This window comes from Rhopalosiphum maidis, chromosome 1, assembly GCF_003676215.2.
Source record: "Rhopalosiphum maidis isolate BTI-1 chromosome 1, ASM367621v3, whole genome shotgun sequence".
NCBI classification, from domain to species: domain Eukaryota; kingdom Metazoa; phylum Arthropoda; class Insecta; order Hemiptera; family Aphididae; genus Rhopalosiphum; species Rhopalosiphum maidis.
This window is the reverse complement of record NC_040877.1, coordinates 29,525,089-29,546,939: the sequence shown is the minus strand read 5'-3', so window position 1 is coordinate 29,546,939 and position 21,851 is coordinate 29,525,089. Positions and strand designations below refer to the sequence as shown.

Here is a 21,851-nt window from a genome sequence, read left to right as displayed (position 1 = left end):
ATTAGTTATGCATTTTCCTTAGCAATTTTAAACGATAATGATCTTTATTTTTTCTAGTGTTTTTGTAGAAGCCGATAAATGTACCTACCTACTTCGTCATGATAATATGCTGAATAGTGGTTATATAATATGTTTAGTAATTTTGCGTTTGAGCTCCAATTTGTAGTTAATGGGTACTAATACGATAGCATTTCACTATAATAGGTATAATATTCATATATAAAGTGAGTACAGCCTGCGGGTTGGAATAATAAGGTAAAAAAAGATTATTTTACTGAGAAGACTTTTTTCGTAGCATAAATGAGTTATGGTATATTTTTGTATTTTTACCTTGTAATATCGATCTCTAAAAGACCAAATCAATTTTGTGTTCCCGAAATTTTGCAAAAAGCAAAACTTTGTTTTTATAGGTATATTGTATCATCATTGAAGTATATTAATTAAATCATTTTTGTAAAGGAAATGTGGAAAACGGCATTCACCTATATATCCGACTTATTTTCATAACATAATCTATCACCTGTAATACGCCACTGAGTATCAATACGTATGTGTACATTTTTTATAATATTTCAATGTTTGTACAACTATGATGGCAATTCAATAATCGACAACTTCTACACGTATAATGACGAAATTCTAAACTAAAGTCACGATATAATTTTAATTTATATTTGACGACGATTGTTGTTATCATATATCATGATTCATAAGTATACTATGAAAACAAAATAATGGGAATGATAGACACGAATTATTGTGATCACTTAACGTACTGAACAAAATTAAAATGTTTAACTAATTCAAAATTCAGACTATACTTTAAATATATATATATATATATATTAAAGATTATACTGGTTATAGTATATTGTATATTCAATATATTCAATTTATGTCAATAGATAATAGAAAATAATTATAGGTAGCATTATTTTTTTAGGAACCATTCAAATTGTATAACATAGAATGGGTAATCAGTAATCACTTATCAATAATGTAAGCTAAAAATAAACGCAAAATAGTTTCTTTTTCACCGATTAAAAAATGTGCGTATAATTTAATTATAAAATCATAATAGTTTAAATTTAAATTCAATATTCTATAGGTATGAGTTATTTAAGAACCAAAATAATATTTCTACAGTTATCATAAATGTTATTGTAGAACTAATATTAATTGATTATAAATCGAGAGATTTTGATTTATTTATTGGAATTTTTACTGTATATGTTACGGTCAAAGTGTATAATCAGGCGTTGTAGTACAATGCCCGGACAATGTACACAATGCCTGGACAATGTGGACAATTATACACTTTGCCCGGACATTGTATAGAATGATCAGAGCACAGTGGGCAATTACAATTAATTAATTAAAAATGTATAAACAAGTTTTGTTATCCTTAATAATTTACAATAATTTATTTTATGAATATTAACAAATTTTTTTATTTATTTTTGCAACTTATAATACATCTATGTCTAATTATCATGACATTTAGAAGTACATAGTTTACCTGCAGCCCTATACTTACATTTATTTGTCTTGCATTGCTGATTACAGTTACACCCATAGGCGCAATTTGAGTTTTAAATTTGGGGGAACTATTATAATTTGCATGTATGTACTGTGTGTATGCTCCCCGAGGGCCTGAGATATATAAAGGTGGAAAGGAATATACAAACCATTTTTGGGAGGGGGGCTATGATTGATTTTGAAGGGGCTTATGAATTTGAGCCCCCTCAAATTGCGCTTATGGTTATATCCTTGACCGTCAAGATTTAAAAATTTTCTAGCTGCTTCTCTTAATGATATCGAAGATGTTATTGGTACATGCAAACGCGGAATCGCCATAAACTTACATTGCCCACAAACAATTAAGCACTGTACACAATGCCCGGCTATTGTATAACAATGACTAGGCAATGTACCCAAATTAAAAGCAGATTCAGCTTTGCCCAAATATAACGAACACTGTGCACAATTCCTGGGCACTGTATTACAATGCCCGAATTATACACTTTGACCGTAACACATATATATATATATATATATATATATATATATATTTGTTACATTGTGGTGTTCGGTGATAGGTAGAGTTGATACTTACTGAATTCTTAACCTGCAGACTGCAGTTCCCCGTTTGCAATTTTGGAGAGATAATTATTAAAACAGGTTTTCGGACTAAGTAACAAAGTATTAAAAAAAAATATTATGAATAATGGACAAGGCCGGTTAGATTAGTTTAAAAAATTAGGTTGACAAATTGAAATCGTTATGGACCAATTGTTTATAAAACGAAATTGTCGTTCTTTTAAAATCGTTACCTAATTTATACATTATTGAATATTCGTAAATCAGTGGCGTATTTACGTGGAGGAATTGACTCCTTATTTTAATACCTATTTATATATATATATATATATATATATATATATATCTCCTCCCTAGTAATTGGTGTCGTAATTCAAAAAACAATATCTCAGTGTTCCAGCCAAAGAATTAAATTTTTGTTCTAGAATCAATTGTGGATTACTACTATATAGTAAGTGCCGACTACTGAGTGCTCATATAAAATATAAATACAATATAAACACATATATTACTGTAACTACGTAAATATAAGATTGTACTTGTCCTTTTATAGGTACTACGAATTAGTTTTTTTTTATAGTATTCGTCATTATAAATCCGTAAAAGGTTTCCTCGTTGTGTATTTGACACGAATATGATATACATATACGTATGCCTCAAGTAAAACATGTCAATATCCATATTTTATTATTTTATATTTGTTATATTATGTTCGATAGCCGTAAACTGTAGTGGAATAAGATTCGGTGTCTAATATATTATTTTTATTATTATTGTTCGTTGCATGTATCGCGTGAACGGCGTTTTATCGAAATCACGTCCGATTTTACTGGACCCGAACTTGAACGAATCTGCCTACGCTCAATAATTAAGTAGATAGACACACGACATTTATTTGAATAAAGTCTTTATTGTTATGTGTTGAATATTACGAGATAACTGATGTACGTGACCGACCAACCCCTGGATGTAGAGAAACGTCGACACGTATTGTCTAGAAGACAATATAATAATATAATATCATGCATTTTAGTATGTCGATCAATGGTTCAAATACGAAAAATACAGTCCATCTGACCATATTTTATACAGACGAAGGTTAATCTAAAATTTGAGCTACTGTGAGATATTGAGGCAGTGAGGCTAAGGTTTAAGTAAATCCATTTATTTGTATAGTATATGTGAGTATTATTCCTACCTTGAATTGTTGCAGACCCGTAACAGTTGTTGAGCGTTGCTAACCAATTTGGGTTCCGAGAGAGAGGAAGTGAGAGAGGAGAGAGAGAAAGTAATATTACGACACTTTGTAATACCAGACGTGATAGTGAAGTCAAAAGTCTAAACATGCCATAAAACAATTGTAATTTAAACAATAGTAGTTTTAATTACTTATATTTTTTATGATTCTATTTTGTTATACTTAATATTATGTACATAAATATACACATATTTGAGCAGAATGAAGAGTGGAGCCTAAATGTAAATGCACAATCACCTTTCACATGCTCTAGAACCGGGAAAAGACTAACAAGCAGAGCATCTTCAAAGGCTTAAACTATTCAAATTTTTATCAAGAACATATCTCACAAGTCAAATATAATAAATCACGTGAGTTATACTTGAGTAAATTAATTCTAATACTAATAAGCCTAATTTTAATCAAAAATGTTGCGTTCAATGGCCTTTGGCGCCGTTAATAACGTATAACTAACTAATAAAAACACATTAATGCTTTACCGCTGATGTATATAAGACATTTATCATATTATAATACATTGACTTGTATAATGAGTAAATAATGACTTTAGTCTACAACGTAATTCTATTCAATCTGCAGACATGTGACAGAACCAATATTATATTCATATTGTTGGTAATTTGGTATTATAGATTATAGGTACATTGTTCAATAATTCTTGATGTCGCAGTATTAACTGTGGACCACGGTCAATAAATAAACAATCAATATAAGGAATTAGGGACACAAACAAATACGTTTATAATCTTATAATAATAATGTGCTTTTCGCTCTTGTGATTTATATTTCATAAACATTGTGTTAATTGTGTAGGTACTTGAATTCTAACAAGACTATATTTATTATTGTATTCAATCCAGTTCAAATAATATGTAAACTATAACACTATTGTATTAAAGAATTGCTGCAGGTATATTTCAAAATAATAATTTATTTGTATAATATGAATTTCAGAGTTATGATTTTTCTTCGAACGATCGATAATAAAATATATAACTACTCTTAAACAAATTCACGAGTCACGACACATACACAATAAGTTTACTTATTAATAAAATTAAAATATATTATGTATTTATTATGTAACAACGTAACTTTTTTTTTAGATATAGTTTTTGCTTATAAACTATGCATAATATTTATTTTTTATTAGTTTAGTTTAGGACCACCGTATACATGTGACTTGCCAATTTTGATGCACGAAAACCAATTTGCCATGATATTATATTATGTTACGCGTGAGGATAGACAGCGAACAAATGAAATAATGTTGCGTTCGCCTATAAGAGAATGTCACACAGAACAAACTCACACAATGCCTACGTTTTTTTTTTACCGTGTACGACGTAACATTATTCGTTCTATCTATGAAGCAAACTATACGAGTTTCAAATTAAATTTATTGTATTTTAACAAATGAAATTCAAAGTGGATTATAATTATAATGTCATTATTATTAGATTATACATTATGATATACAAATAAGTACTACATATATATATATATTTGTTACATATATTAATAAATATTAATATTAATATTTAAAGAGGCTGCAAACTAGTATCATAGGTACTTACAAGGCCGTAACGGAAATCATATTTTGGAGGAGAAGAGTTAAACATTTTTTTAATGTACTATACACTTGTAATTTGTTACGTTAAAATGTATTTCAGTTGTAGTTTTAGGTACTTATTAATTATTAGTTTATTAAGATTTGCAATTGAGTATTGAATAGAGTAAGGAAAATTATATGTTTACGACTAGAAAAAAATCTAAACAATGTCAAATGCTTATAAATAGCTTAAAATTTGTGTAAATATTTTGAAAATATTATTGTGTACGGAAAAAGATTTATTACTTAAATAATGAAATGTTTCAAGTTGCTAAAATAAATATTTTTTTGAATAATGAAAAAATAATAAAAATTGATTGTGAATAAATCGTCATTTCGTAATCGTAATCGTAGATTTCAAACGCTCACAAAAAATGTGACTACGTTCAACTTTTTTAATTTAATTTTAATAGGAAACATATTTGAGTGATTTTTCGAATGGGAAATAATATTATAATATCAATGTGTTAAAAATTTCAAATTTTATACAACTAAACTGTAATTCATTTTTGAATTCAAATAAATAATAATTTTGATTTTTTAAAAAACTGCTTTCGCAAAAATGCACATTCTTCTCAAATATTTTTGCTCAATTAGTTTGAAAAGTATTGAAAATTGTCGGCACACCAAAAGTACGAATTAGATTAAATTTTCCGCAAGTTATGATCCCTCGATAATACAAATTGAAACATTTTTTTCTATCACTAAATAACGCGTAGACAATTAAAAAAGAAACTTATTACATCGTTGTAAAACCAATCTGATCCACCCAGATCTAATATTGCTATAATTATAATATCATTATGAATTTTTTTTGTATATTTAAAGTATAAATTTCAATAATAAATAATTTTTAAAACATTTACCACCAAATCTAATAAGTTAAAAAAAATTTAGGTATCTATTCATTATTACTATACATTATAATAGCGATTTCAGCTTGGCAAAAATTTGTTAAATGAGTAACTTTTTTGTTGTTTTAAATTTAAAAGTTAACTAAAAAATAGTACTTGATAGTATTTTACTATTTTCTGTGTTTTTCTTGTTTTTTTTTATGAAATGTAAAGTCATTGAATAATTCAATAATTTAGACGTGACAATCAATAAGGTGTTGGGTGCAAGTACTTATATTAGGCCATCAGAGTACCTGACATTTCCAAAAGCACCAATATTGACAAAAGATTTTTATAATATTTTGTTATTAATGGGGGTGACAATAAAACAGTAAATTATTAAGTTTGTTACTTTAGTACTCACCATAATAATTTACATACTAAACTTATTATATGATTGTAAAATCAGATTTAAAAAACTGAAAAGTCTCAATTCTGTTTAAAATTAACACTAATTTTCTATTGAACATTTTTGCTATTGTTAAATTTATCAATAATATTTCGTTAACAATTCATTCACTATAGATTGCGTAAATAATGCAATTTTTTATTAGTATAATAGTATCATATTTCCTTATAATTCCTAACTATAGTACCTAGGTAATTGAAAATATATAAGTATTAAATGTATAGTATATATTATGATTGTTATGTATATGGTAGGCAGTACATAGCTATAGTAGTTATAGTACTGATTATGAAACTATTTCCACTGTTTCCAGGGATTGAAAATTGTATAATATAGGTACCATAAATTCCAAACTAGGCTATAGTGTACAAGTATGTGTACAAGACAATAAAATTATTTAATAATTTACCCGGAAACGTGATACTGTGTACAATAAATAATTACTTGAAAAGAGTTGCGGTTAATTCTGGGAGTTTTTTTTAGTGTTAGACGTTTGTATATTATAATGTTTCATGTCGACGATGATTCATGATTCTGATTGTAACGGAAATCGTCGGTAAACAATGTATGAATCTCGTTTAAACTTTTTTTGGCCTTGATAAGTGCATTATAAAATATCCGTTTTGTGAGACTTCCGTCCTATAAAGATACATAATTACCTGCGTGGTGTGAACTTAAATTTCCGGAACGTGTTTTGTGTCAAGCTGAGTTCTAAAACAGGTTTTAGCTGACAACTGAAATAATATGTATATTGTATATAAGTAGTTATCTTATAGGCAAATATTTGAATATTTAGATAGATATAAATCCGTGTTTATTAGTAGGAATTATATTTTTAACTCTTATACATTATACATATACCTACGTAATATATAAAGAATAAATGTAGCAGGTTTTAAAAAAAAAATTACAGCAATATCTGGCAAAGCCTCCGTCCCTTAAGTCTGTGTTTAATAATTATTGTATACTAGGAACGCGGTTGTAGAACCGTTGAATTGACCCCTCTACCTAATTTTTCCTAATTCGAGCAACGGTTTCGGGCCTATGTATAATAATTATAAAAGTAACTGTACTGGAGCCTACCATAGGTCAGCTGGTATAGTTATATTAGATCACGTTAGAGCGATATCTATTATTTAAACGTAAGTAACGTTAAAGATTAGACTGTGGAAAATGTATCATCAAGTATAAATATTGTGCAGGTAATAACTGCACATAGGCATGAATATGCTATATATACTTTTTTGGGGAGGGGACCTCGAGTTATATATATATACACCAGGATAATATTGGTTAAAAAAATCGTGGGGCACAGCTCCTCATACAGTCACACCCGCCAATCTTAATTCTCGATATTCAAATATAAATTAATATTTACTCAATTTACATCTAATATTTATTTTATACATACCTACCTATACTACTATTATACCTAATACATAATAGGTACACATATCTAAATCTATTAAGCAAACGAAGTAAAATGTTATAATCTTATAAGTTTATTATATTCCTGTGCCGTGGCTAGAGAGGAGAGAGAGCGTGATACCTATATATTGTACAGATATTCTTCATAAGTTCTATATCTATACCATTGTATACAGTATACGTATTTATATAATATAAAGTAAATCTTTGATGACGAATGACGATAAATTATTTGTAATTTGTATCACTATTCATACATGCCAAATAGTAATGATAAGCGCGGATTTTAGATAAAAAATGCCAGTGGATCCCATTTTTGTTGTGAACACGATTTTAGTTTGATTTTTATATATTTATGTATATAATTTAAATTTGTTTAGCTCCTTCATTATAATCTCCTTTTATTTTTAACTATCCCCTTTGTGTAAGGTCAGCTCAGCTATGACTCGTTTTGTATTGTATATTTGTATATTAGATAAAAGTTAAAAGTTATGATCATATATTCTTGCTAGTATAAATAGTAATAACTATAATAAATAGGTATTCGAACAAAAAATGAAATCTTGTGTATTGTGTTTACAACACAAATTAGTATAACGTTATAAATACATTTAAATTATTATTATTAGTTCAAAATAATATGAATATTAATAAACTACCATAGTTTTAAACACAATAATTGTAGTCATAAAAAAAAAGGTGGGCAAGTGGGTATCGCTCTACTGTATAGTAGAGATGGACAGTAGGTAGGTAATACTATAATGGAATTGTTTAATTTGAATGCAATGACAATTGACAGGTAACTATCATTGTATAAAAAAAACGAATCTGAACGGAGATGGCTTGTCAGTCTAGGATATATTATATTCTTACTTATATTTAAATTGTAATAAATCGTTATTATCGCGATTTGGTAAAAAATTAAATTTCATACGCTCATAAATTTTTTTCTACATTGACGCTTGAATTTTTTTTTTTTTTTGTTTGAAGGTCAACTTATGGAGAACCTTGTATTGGGCTTTTTTAACTTTAGGTATAAATCATAACAGTTTTAAAAATATTCGACTTCAAAATCCTTGCAAATTTTCGCAATTTTTGACATATTTCGAAAACATTTGATCTTTAAATGTTTATAAACAACAATTGTGACTAACGATTGTTTTACCTAACCTAACCTAACTTTACGATGAATACAACTTATAATAAACCTTGTATTAAATTTTAAAGATTTTTTGGAATGCAAAATTTTTTTTATCGGCATTTAAAAAAAAAACTTAGAAAAATCGAAAATTTCAATTTTCAATAATAGCTTAAAAAAAGTCAAAATATTTTGAAAATGTAATAAATAGATAATACTAATATAAAAATTTTGTAAAAATTTCAAGTATTACAATGATTCGTTTTTGAGTTACAGCAAAATCAATTTTGTCAAAAACTGGTTATCTATAAAAATTCCCGTTTTTCGTTACTTTTTTAAGCTTTTTCCTGACGCTTTTGAAAACTACTGGAAATTGTTTACTTCTGACCCACCAAAAAGTACCAACTAGATTCATTTTCCTTTTCAAAGAAGGACTGAAGTCAAAAATCAAAGCACTATTACTACTGCAAAATGTGATGACAGACACAAAAATAAAAAAATAAACACTCATCATTATAAAATCAATACATTCATCACTCCGTTCAGAATCTAAAAGTAGACGTATAGTAAACATTTTATAAACAAAGGGATCATACAACAATTGGTGATAAGTACTTATTATTGTAGTATTGCATAAATTTGAAAAGAAATTAAGTGCCCCCCCCCCCGAAAAATGTTCTGGCATTGTTATATTCTGTGGTAAAATATTACACACGGTTATATTATAATATGTTATATCACACGAACACGGCAATATTATTGTCGTCTGTGGACTGTGTTTATGTTTATATAATATCACTTATCTATCAGAAATACAATATGTACTATATGTAGGTACTGAGTAGGTACTAGTTGCACTACACCACTAAAACAATATTGTTTTCGATTCAATTTCGTAATTGCAATAAAAAAATGTTTGCTTAGTACCTAGGTGTTTACATAATAATAAGGACTTAAATTGGGGTGACTCTCCTTCTTCCCTATTTACGCCGATTGTAAACTGTAAAACCTATAGATACTTATATATACAGTTACACGCCGATCGCCGACACCACCCTTAGCATAGGTACAGCTGCATTACTTGTGAAATGAAATTGAAACTTAGATTAACTTGACGTATCTGTTCCTATAGTTGCTAGTTCGTGGTTCCCAATTCTATTAAAGACTTGAGTCCGTGCTAATGATGATTAGTTAGACCACATAGAACGTCTGCGTAAAAAATTATGTTTTAAGTACCTAGCTATTAACGACTGTTGCTCACTTAAGACACTATAAATTATATGATGTGCTGCCACTTACGATTTTTGTTTTATTAAATTTAATTTTCAGATTATTGATTCCGTGCTAATTGAGTACTAACGATTGGTAAGGACGGTAAGGTATACCGTTTATGCCTATATTTTTAATTAAGGTTAAAATGGTCAAATGCAACTTGGTAATTGTGTGTGATAAGCACTACCTAATTAGATTAGAACCCCCTTCGGACATTGTCATTGCGGGCTTATAACAACTTATTTACCTTACTTAATTGAAATTAGGAAACTGATGTTTTTTTTAATCCTAACCAGACGTATTTAAGAATTTTGCGCTCCAGGTAAGAAAAACCTAAGTACCGTCGTATCATATCAAAATGCTCTCAAAAATTCAAAATGTATCGCCTGGGGCCCAAACCCCCTAAATACGTCTCTGATCCTAACAGTTTGCTCTAATATCTAAATTTCAATTACTTTTGTTTAATTTTAATGAACTATAAACAAGAATGAAAACATGGTTTAGTAAACAAATAATTATAAGGTCATTGTGTAGATTATAATTTACAATTATTAGTGATGCAGTAATAATAACACTTATAATGATAATTTGAATTATTAGCTGATCAATGATAATAAAGAAAGATAGATTTAATAAGTCTAAATATATAAATTGTGTAATGTGAATAATTTATCTAAATCTAATTGTGTAGTTATATAATGTAACACTTTGTTTGGTGTACAAATTAGGATTAATATTTTTAATTAATAGGATAAAAGTAATAGTTCATCTACAGTAAGTTTTGCCAAAAATTTGTGAACACAAAAAAAATACAAATGTTTACTCAGCATCAATATATTATTTTATTTTTTCACATACAATTTAATAAAATTAATATTTTTACACAAGTTTAAATTCATTTATTTTGTAATACATAATATAATTCACTTATTAGGATTTTTTGTCCATGAAGTATGGTAATCCATTATTACCCAAACGTTTGGTCAAAATGTCAACTCCAGTATCAGTAACTAATAATGTTTGTTCAAATTGTGCTGATAACAATCCATCCACGGTCACAGCTGTCCAATTGTCTGGCCAACACTTGTCCCGCCAACTACCTGTAAGTTTAATTTAAACAATTATGTTTAAAAAAAGTAAATTGATAAGTTGATAAGTAGTTAAACCCCTTATAGCTTGCTATAAAGTAATTCACACATGTATTTAGTTTTGGCTTAGGAAAGTAGAATGTATTTTTGTTTATTTAAATAGTTGCCATTGGTTACAGATTGTATTACAAAGCATAATTAACAAAATTGTAGCATAATATAAAAATTAAAAAATATAAAACAATAAATTGTGTTATATATAAATTATTTACGGAAATAATAAGGTTTTGAACGAAGTGTTGTTTTAGAAACAAATGTTTTTTTCAAATATAATAAAAATGATATGTAAATTGAGAACTTAGTGCATACAAAGTAATTAAAAAAATATGCAAATAATTGTAAAACATGTAAATAAAATTAGTTTAATTAAATTGCTGGTACATTTTTTTTAAGAATGTACAGACAAAACCAGGTTTTATTCAGCTAGTAATAATGTATACGAAAATATATTAAATAATACAACGTAAAAATTATGTGTATTAAAATTGATTTATTGAAAATTGGAATAAAATAAATTTTAATTTACACTATTATTGTATTTAAGTGACTAAATTCAATTGTTTAGTAGTTAACATGAAATAATGTCACATAATTATATATTTTAAAAGAATAAGTTAATTTGTTAAACAAGTTTTTTTATTAAAATTAATTAAAATTAATTTACCTTGTGATATCATAGGTTCAATTGTGAATGTATGTCCAGGTTTCATTACACCAACAGCTTTGTTTTCTATTATATTAAAATTGTTTAATTTATTAAATTAATTATGTAATTAAGAATAAACCAAAAATTTACTTTTTATCAAAATTTGTAAAACTTACTAGCATAATGTGGGACTCCAGGAGATGTGTGAAACAATTGATGAATACCATGACCACAATAGCTTCTTACGACAGAAAATCCGTTGGATTGAGCATGTTTATGTATTATATTACCAAGTTCTCTATACTTTTCACCCGGTTGAACTGTACAATAATATTTTTTTATTTAATAGATTTAAAATAATTAGTTATTAAATAATATTTTTATATTACCTGCATTTATAGCCTTTTCTAAGCATTCCCAAGTAACATTCACTAATTTTTCTGCAGTTTTAGAAACATTTCCAATAAAAAATGTTTCATTCAAGTCGCCATGATATCCTCGATGACATACAGTTACATCAACTGTAAAATTTAATAAATATTATTAGAACAAATTTGATTTTTAATTTTTTAAATTATTTCTCAAACCATTGCAAATATCTCCATTAATTAAAGCTCTCATGTCAGGTATTCCGTGACATATAACTTCATTTATAGATGTACAACATGATTTTGGGTATTTGTAATAATTTAATGGTGATGGATAGCATTCTTTTTCAATGCATGCTTCATGCACAACTCTATCAATCTCATCTGTTGTTATTCCAACATCAATCATTAATGCCACTTCATCTAATACTTCTCGGCCAAGCTTAAAAGTAAAATAAAATTAATAATAGGACGCTTTTGACCAAGGCCGTAACTAGAAATTGATTTCAGCATGGGTTTTACGCTAAAAAATTAACATAATATAACAAACAAAAAAAATCGGGAGGGAGAGAAGGTTGAACCCTCCGTGTACAACCTTGTCTTTGACACTTTATTTGAATTTATAGTTTTAATTTAATAACATATTAAGTTTTTTTTTTTTTTATATATATTTGGAATTTCAAGTATTCAAATACCTTGCAAGCAATTATCATTTGTTCTTGTTCCTCATCATTTAATACTTTAATATGTGATGATAATTTTACTGATTGTTCACTTAAAGGTGTTCCATCAGGATGATCAGCATAATCTGGTCTTTGTATGTGTCCAGGAACAGTGCGTGCAGGAGATGTTCTATGAGGTCTTAGTGGACCTAAAAAAATGCAAATAATTGTCTTAATGTTTGAATGATGAATATGTATTCAAATTTACAATTTCCTATATTAATAAATAATATATAGATCATAATAGATAAGTTAATGAGAGTTAAATTAATGCTTAATTTTCTATCATTTTCGATTGAAAGTTAAATATTTTCTATTTTCAGTATGGTGTATTTATTATGATTTTAAATTTCGAGCGGAGCGATGAATGTATCGATTATACAATTTTTCTTTTTTTTTTTGTACATGTTAGTAGTTGATAAAATGCTTCAATTTCAACTTTGAGGGTGGTTTTAAATAGAAAAATGAATCTAGTTTGTACTTTAGAGAGGTAAAAAGTAAAAATTACCAGTACTTATCTTAAAATAAAAAAAACAAAAATTTTTTTTTAGTAGAAACAGGAAGTTTCCAAGTTAATCCAATTTTTGACAAAACTGATTTTGTTTTAACTTAAGAACGAATAATAATAATAATAATACTTGAAATAATCAATAAATATTTAAATTATCATTTCCTATTTAGGGTTAAATAACTTATTTTTCGAGACTTTTACAAATATTGTCAAATTTTTAAATTGAAATGCATATACAATATTATTATGACTATAATTTTTGATATTTTTTAATTGGAAATTGAACCCATTTCTCAGGAACCTTGTATTATATTGTCAAGCATTTTTACCTATTCATACATCTTTTATTAAAATTAAAATAAAAAAAAAAATTAAATAAATAGCTTAAAAAAAGTAAAATTACTTTGAAAATTATACCATACATAGAAATGATAGTATAAAAAGTTGTGAAAATTTCAGGTTTCTGTGGTTATTCATTTTTAAATTATAACAAAATAAAAAATTAATTTAGTTAAAATCTGGTAATGTACAAATTGCCGTTTTTTCTTAATTTTTTTCAAATTAAAAAAACATATCATTGTAAAATCATTACATCCATTGCTCCGCTTAGAATCTAAAACACAATATAATTAAATATAGCATGATAAGTGTAAAAGTGTAATATTAATTTTACCTGTAAATACATAATCTGGCCATGGATTAAATGGCTCGATAATACCATTTGAATTTTCTGTAATAAAATTGAAAAATAATATTAATTACGTAACACAAATACATATTTTTTAGTTATAAAATTAACTTTCTTCCACAAGATTAATCTGGTTTACTGATTTGTTATTAGACAATCAACAGATACTTTTATTTGACATTTATCAATTTTATGCTGATTGACTAATATCAAATCGGTGTAATACCATCATTAAACATTGCCTTAGATTTTTAGATGTGGAGGAAATTTGTGTAGTGTTATTGGATAATAAAATAAATTATTTTAAATATTATAATTAAAATAATATGTTGTTAGTTTACAGCAAAATTTTGTATTGAATATATTTTAATGTTTAATTAGATATAAAATAATTAACTTTTGTTTGTAAATAATTAATAATACAAATAATTAAATCTTAACCATTAAATAATTAAACACAAACATTTTTTTTATAAGTATAAGAAATTACTTACGGCCAGCTTTATGAAGAGCTTTATGTATAGACCAGTTTCCCTTAAAACACTCCTAAAAATTAAACAAAATATGAAAACATTTTAATCGAGACATAAAATATTAGGACTTAAACAATAGTACATTTGTTTACTATTATCTAAAAAGTTAAGAGTTTTTTTTTCAGTTTAAAAATTGTAATTATAAGGTTAATTTTAAAATTTAAAATACAAAAATGTATATTATTCTATAAATTTATTTAGAATTTTAGAAATACATTATTTAAAAATGTATTACTCGTAGCTATGAAGGTACCTATTTATTTATATACTTGGTTGGACTATTAAAAAAACAAACTTAAAAAAGAGTTCAGGTATTAGTACACTTTATTTGGTTATTATTAACTTTATCAATATTGAACTGATATTTATTAAAAATCTATTTTATATTTTGTATAATATAAACATACCAACATATTGTGTTCAAATAATTTTTACTAGATAGGTAAAGAAGTTAACATTTATCATAGTGCCATTCTTTTAAGATATGTTTACAATAACAGCTACAATGCACTATTGCACTGATTTTCTGTAAATTAACATTTTATTTACTTATTGTGGGTATTTATTGAAAAAAAACATCAAAGATATAATAGTATAAAAAGGTACTTGAATTGGAAAAAAAGTCAGGATGCATAAAAAATATTGCCTCTTCATTTATTGTATGAAATTAATTACTAGTATTATATCTGTGAAGCACCTCATAAACGCTTTATGTTTAGCTAAAATAAAGTTTATACAAATAAAACAGAATTGAACAATATGCATGCATAACTCATGCAAATTTGTCGTAACATAGACCGTCGTGCAAGTCATTGCACTTGACCGAAAAATCAAGTTTTGATCATGACAAGATTTATCTGAATGGTCAAACTGTTCAAGTAAAATAGAAAATAAAACAGAACATGTATGGGTCATTTATGTAGGTATACTTGTACACATTAAAACTTTGATTATTACCATTCGGTAACTTGCTTACGACATACACAGCATTAAGAATAACAACACATGATGGGAAAATGTTTCAAAATATAGAAAAATTATCATTAACAAGATTACCTGAGAGCAAAAATAGGAACCCGGGATGTCAAGTTTAATGCAGGTGGGACATTGAAGATTAGCTTGCGAACCGCATCCGGCCGTTTCGCACGTTCTGTTTGCCAATGACGCGGACATAACTGGTAAATTCAATTAAGTTGTTGACACAAATTCTGTGCTCAAGCGTAATGACAATTTTTAATACTTATATAGCTTATAATATTATGTTTCGAAGAGAAAAAGAAAAACTATTTTAATTACCACATGAGTAGGTTAGCACATTCACCGATCGCCAGCCGCCGAAACACGATTTCATTTTGATTGCGGCAACGTGAAATCTGATATTGTTATCAGTGGTCAAATAATCAGCTGTACCGTCCGTTATCAATCCACTTTGATAATTTTCAATTCTATTATTATTATGATTATATGATTTATTAACAACAACAATAATTAACTATTAAGGGCATTAAGGCGTTCGTGACTGTTAGAAAGTATACCAGTATTCCAGTCGTTTAATTACTTTTGTGACCGTCTGTACTATATTCACTTACACCATGAATTTGATTCCGAGGTTTGGAAAAAATGTTAAATTTGGATTGTTCAACTTGACTAAAAAGTATACTACCCCAAGTACCACTCCAACGAATCCCCCGCCTACAAATTCAAGTGCAACACCTTCATTCAATTCAAGTAAATTTACTTTAAAATGTATTATTTAGTTAATCCATACAATAAACTTTTCTCGTCATCTTGGTTTGTTTCCAAACCTTTTATTGAATTTATTATTGTACATTGGTGTAAAAAATAAACATAGGGTTACCCCTTTCCTAAACGTCCTAAAATAAAGGGCATTAAATAAGATAAATAGAAACGTGTAATCTTTTAGAAAAAAATTCTCTCTAGAGTTAAATTGTTGATATTGTTTTTAATATTAAAATATGAAATACTTAATAACTTAAAAAATTATGTACAATATATTTTTATCTAAAAAATTAATTAAAGTTTTCCACAGATCACAGTTATACACAATTTATTTAAATAAATTAGTTTAGTAATAATGATGGTAATAATGTAATATAATAGTATTATTGATTTAACTGAAGTAAGGTTATAATTTAATGTTTTACATAATAATATTACATATTACTTGTAATAATTCAAATAGGTGGATTTAATAAATTGTATTGATATTTTTCTACAAAAACATATATTTATTTTATCTTTTCTTTTTTATAAGCTCTACAGAAGTATATAATTATAAACTATATAATTTAAAATTGTTATAAGTTAATTAATTAATTAAGTCATTGATTTATTTATTGGTAAGAAAAAAAACAATTATATACCCACTATTTAAGTGTTACATAAATATATGTGCACCTATCATATTGTTATTACTAGTATGATTTAATAATAGTCATTAATGTTAATTATATTCAGGATTCAAAATTTTATTTAATACTAAATTTAGTACTATTAAATTTGAAATAATGTAGTCATGTTGATATGATAATCATTAGAAAACTATAAATTTGTTTTGAAATAAGTAACATAAAGATACCAGTTGGTAATCAATAGTACAAAATAAAGTCAACTCTCGATATCTCAAAGTTCAATAGTTTCAAATTATAATTATTCAGAATTTTAAGTAAACAAAAAAATATGCATTAGACAGTTTGATGATATGTTTTTTAATTTTAACATTGAGAATCAACTGTGAGTACTGTATTACCAATTTAAAAGCTATATGTTAGAATACAAATAATAAAATATTTTAAATTTTAAATAATAAATAGAATAGATTTAATTTTAAATATTTTTTTAGATATCAAGTATCCACTAACAAATACAAGAAAAATCTTATGTGTCTGGGCTAAACGATATCCGTCACTGAAAGATGTTCCAGATCATGTCACGTATGCATTTCATTGTTTAATATCTGTCTTAATTTTCATTCATATTAATATAGGTACAAACAAAGAATACTTAAATAATAATGTGACTTGTAGTTATTTCATTTGGGTCTAGTCCAATATATTTTGTCTCCTTTTTATAAAGTGGTATTAATATTGATTTCCTCATTCCAAATCTTATAATGTAGCTTTACATAGTAATATTAAATTGTAGTGTAGTTCTTTTCTTTTCATATTTAATAAGTTTTGCAGGATATTATTTTTTTCATAGCTAGGTGACTTAATTTTAAATTTAAAATTCACTTATAATTTACTAGGCAACTTCCTTAATGTCTATAATTAAGACATTGTCTTTATAAATAAATAAATATTGATAATAAATTACAGTACCATGTACAATGTACATAAATGTATATTTAATCAGTGGTACTTTTAATGGGTTCTTAGGTACTTATGTTATATTGTTATGTAAGTACTTAATTGCATTTTCATATAATGTAATGTTAACTTCACGTGTTTATGAAAACAATTATTATGTTATTTTGATAGTTTTTAATTTCTGCAAATACAATTTATAAAGAATGTTCTATTAAATTTTTATTGTTTTTGATGTAAAAAACAAAAATTGTATAATTTATTAATAATAAAAAAAATAAGTAAAAATTAAAAACTTCATAGCATAAAAAAATAAAAATCCTTTGAAAATTATATCATGTTTAAAAAAAAATTTTAACTTCTTAGATGATTTGCTCCCCTTCTACCTAGCACAAAGTATAATCTAATTTTTTACTTCTAGTAGCTTATTAGAAACCAAAATCTATTTGAAGATAAGGTATTTTTTTTGCTACAAAAGTGTCTTCACAAACAAAAGTAAACATATATTGTAAAACTTATGCATTAATTTTTTCACTCAAAATCTAAAACATTTGAGGGTAAAAATATTACTTTAAACTTAATCATGAGGTAAATTGTCTGCACTAAACAATAATATTTAACTAATTAAATGTTATCTTATTTTATACAGACCTGAAGTATGGAACAAAGTGCGTTCTATTATACGAATCAAAGTGGCTAATTATACAATGTTCTTTATAATATTGGGTTGTATTGCAATGATTATTACTGGCAAGAGAGCTCGTGACCGCGGTGAGACAATAATGCAAAGAAACTTGGATTGGCACCAAAAGTACTCTGAAGGAAAAGAAGACTCAAAGACTATTGGTGTATTTGGAAAATAAGTAGTTTTAGAAATATTAATATTATGTATTCATATTATTTAATTGTTATACAATGTTTTATTTCTATTAATAGCTATAGGTACAAGTTCATTTTATAAAACAATGTACAGTTTTAGTTGTTTTTTTATGTGTTCTTCAAGTTAATAAAATCTCAAATATATTTTTTGATTAAAAAATAATGATAATCAATAATTTACCTACTTTTACCAATGCAATAATTACTTTTATTTAAGTTGTTAATTATTGAAGAATAGTTAGATGTTTCAATAGGTACCTATTTAAATTGGTGATAAATATTTTTAATAATAACATGTGGTTCAGTAGTTGTTGCATTATTATTAGTTATTACCAATTTAATAATTTGCTTGTAAGCTTATTTATTAATATTTAAAGTATAGTAACATTTTATCAATTTAAAACTGTGGAAAATATAATATGTGCTCTCAAATAAATTTATGGGCATATTGTAATGCACTATAATAAACGACTATAAATTAGTACTAACTAATAGCATCTGTTTAATTGCGTGTTTATATTCAAAACAATATTGCTAAAATAAAAACGCAGGAAATAAATAAGTATTTATTTTAACTTATTTTTAATTGCATAAAAAATAAATAAATACATTATCACAATCTTAAAACCTAGCCTCATTGTTGATTTTAAATTTGGAATGGAACAATAATGATGTATTCATTTTACAACAATGTGTTATTTTTGGTAAAAAAAAATAATAATAAAGGAAAGACATATATTTTTAAACAACCAGTTTTTAACTAAATTGTTTTCTTTATTTTGTTATAATTTAAAAACGAATAACTGTTGATACTAAAAGTTGTCATCAAGTGCTTATATTATAGGAAGACAAAAAAAAAAATGTACAGGCATTTGAAATTAAAACTCAACTAATTTTACTAGTTTGACTTTGAACTTTTAACGTATATTATTATATTTTATACACACAATGACATTTTAAAATTCAATGTTTTTGGGAAACATTAATTCAATGTACTGTATTATTAATAGTAAAATAAATTACTTAATTAATTATATTAGTGATGTAAAAATATGAGTTATTTTTACTGTAACGTGTATCAAATTTATAAATGTAGAATACCTACTGTTAGTATTAAATTATGGTATAATAAATTGTTGTATAATTATGAACAAAGAAGACCCACCTAATTATCTTTCATCCTGAGTAAACCAAAGTATCAAACATATACTTACGGAATGCATTATATAGTTATATATGAAGAATTCTGATTAAAAGCCAATCTTTCAGAACACATCTCCAGATCAATGAGCAAATCTCAAGACGTAACAAATGTAATAGTCAATTTCATCATCACTTCAAAGTTAATAAATAAGTTGTAAAATAAATCTCTGTACAAGTTTTATATAATCTATTTTTTATTGTAAATACTTTTTTATAAATCAATCCCAATGGTCTTTGCTGCCGAGAGTTATTACTTAAAATAAAACATTGTAAACGGTATTGTAAAATGTATTATACACAGTTTATATGGTATAAAAATCGAAATTCTTTATTAAAAACATGCAAATTTTAAATTACATACAAAACTTAGACTTGATTAGGTACTCAACCATTTCCCATTTAAAAATTATAATTATAAGTAAAAATTAAGGTTGACATTTCGATGCACTGCATTATTTTCCAAAGTTACTGTGTGATGCTCAAATTGTCATACATTTATTTATTGTACTTTTGTATGAGAATAAGAAAGTTTATTTTGAATTTTTTAGTTTTATGTCATTTTCTTCATTTTAAAAGCATTTTAGAGTTTTTGGAAAAAATGTCATTTTAAGACTTATACACACCAACATGATTTTTATAAAAACATAACAGATTATAAGTAGGTATGTTCTACGGTACTAGTAATTTGTATTTTATTATCGGACAATAGTTGAAATGTCAAAACCTATATAATAAGTCTTAAAACGAAATATACAGTAAAACTAACAGTGTTTATTTAGAACCACTACCTACGTTTCCTGTTTAATTATCTTAAATTGGTAAAATCGAAGTCCGATCATTAAATAATTTTTTTTTGATTAAACGAAGTACAATATGTCGATGAGATCTAGCTTTCTGTATAACTTTTTTTAAAATGTATACTAGTATACTATAATACTATTAATATTTAATAATACTAATATTTATTTAAAAAAAATCAAAATACACTTGTAATATATATTTTTAATACATTTTAAGTATTTTTTATAATGTATTTTTTAAGTTTTTCGAGTCATTTTTGCATTTTTAAGGGCATTTTTTGAGATATTTTAAATCATTAAGATCCCAGCCCTAGTAATAACCAATGACTAATAAATTATGAAGTAATTAATACAAATTGTAATAAACATAAAGCAAAATACTTTTGCTTTTTCACTTTTGTAGCTCTGACAGTTACAGTTTTGTACATAAATGTTAGTTATAAATTATAATTACATTATTTTACTATATAAATTTAACACCATTGTATATAATATTTCTATTCTACAGCCTGTATAATACCACATAACACGATAATCGACAAATGTATAATATGAATTCAAATCACTGAATTATATTATTAATAGGTATATAATATGAATCGATAATATATATATTTAGTAATATGGGCTGACAGTCTGTCTTATAGTTCAGAACCGTTTTTCATAATATGCAATAATGTATCATTTCATTCAAATTTAACACATACATAGGATACAGCGACTTAATCCTTATTGTTAATATTATGTACACTCGACAACTATACTTCTTACTGTGCATCTCATCGGTTACCTACCAGCCTTTCCCATTTTTATTGTTAAATTAGTTTGTCCGAATTGGTTATATCGAAGAATTATTACTTGTACAGTTGTAAGATTTGAAAATAAAAAAATCGTAATAAATGTAAAAAATTACTTAA

At 25.8% G+C, this 21,851-nt stretch overlaps 2 protein-coding genes across 2 annotated transcripts; one reads left to right on the top strand and one right to left on the bottom strand.

Annotated features, from left to right (window-relative positions):
• Positions 1–10,935: 10,935 nt before the first annotated feature.
• On the bottom strand, positions 10,936–16,102 carry LOC113551835 (methionine aminopeptidase 1). Its single transcript, XM_026954362.1, has 10 exons — positions 16,023–16,102; positions 15,783–15,934; positions 14,688–14,739; positions 14,179–14,235; positions 12,968–13,143; positions 12,492–12,714; positions 12,294–12,425; positions 12,081–12,224; positions 11,923–11,988; positions 10,936–11,210 (listed from the first exon to the last, which is right to left on the bottom strand). Exons 2-10 carry the CDS (start codon positions 15,897–15,899, stop codon positions 11,041–11,043), a joined length of 1,137 nt encoding a protein of 378 aa, XP_026810163.1. The 5' UTR covers positions 15,900–15,934; positions 16,023–16,102; the 3' UTR covers positions 10,936–11,040.
• A 91-nt stretch (positions 16,103–16,193) lies between these two features.
• On the top strand, positions 16,194–19,570 carry LOC113551841 (UPF0389 protein CG9231). Its single transcript, XM_026954375.1, has 3 exons — positions 16,194–16,454; positions 17,590–17,680; positions 18,702–19,570. Exons 1-3 carry the CDS (start codon positions 16,319–16,321, stop codon positions 18,913–18,915), a joined length of 441 nt encoding a protein of 146 aa, XP_026810176.1. The 5' UTR covers positions 16,194–16,318; the 3' UTR covers positions 18,916–19,570.
• Positions 19,571–21,851: the final 2,281 nt, after the last annotated feature.

Bases quoted from the DNA above. Each gene is read 5' to 3' on its own strand.
- LOC113551835 (XM_026954362.1), bottom strand. From the start codon at position 15,899: ATGTCCGCGTCATTGGCAAACAGAACGTGCGAAACGGCCGGATGCGGT. The intron at 14,236-14,687 runs GTAAGTAATTTC...ATTTTATTACAG, and splicing joins AGCTCTTCATAAAGCTGGCC to AAAATTCAAATGGTATTATC. The intron at 13,144-14,178 runs GTAAAATTAATA...GCATTTTTTTAG, and splicing joins GCCAGATTATGTATTTACAG to GTCCACTAAGACCTCATAGA.
- LOC113551841 (XM_026954375.1), top strand. From the start codon at position 16,319: ATGAATTTGATTCCGAGGTTTGGAAAAAATGTTAAATTTGGATTGTTC. The intron at 16,455-17,589 runs GTAAATTTACTT...ATATTTTTTTAG, and splicing joins AACACCTTCATTCAATTCAA to ATATCAAGTATCCACTAACA. The intron at 17,681-18,701 runs GTATGCATTTCA...TATTTTATACAG, and splicing joins GATGTTCCAGATCATGTCAC to ACCTGAAGTATGGAACAAAG.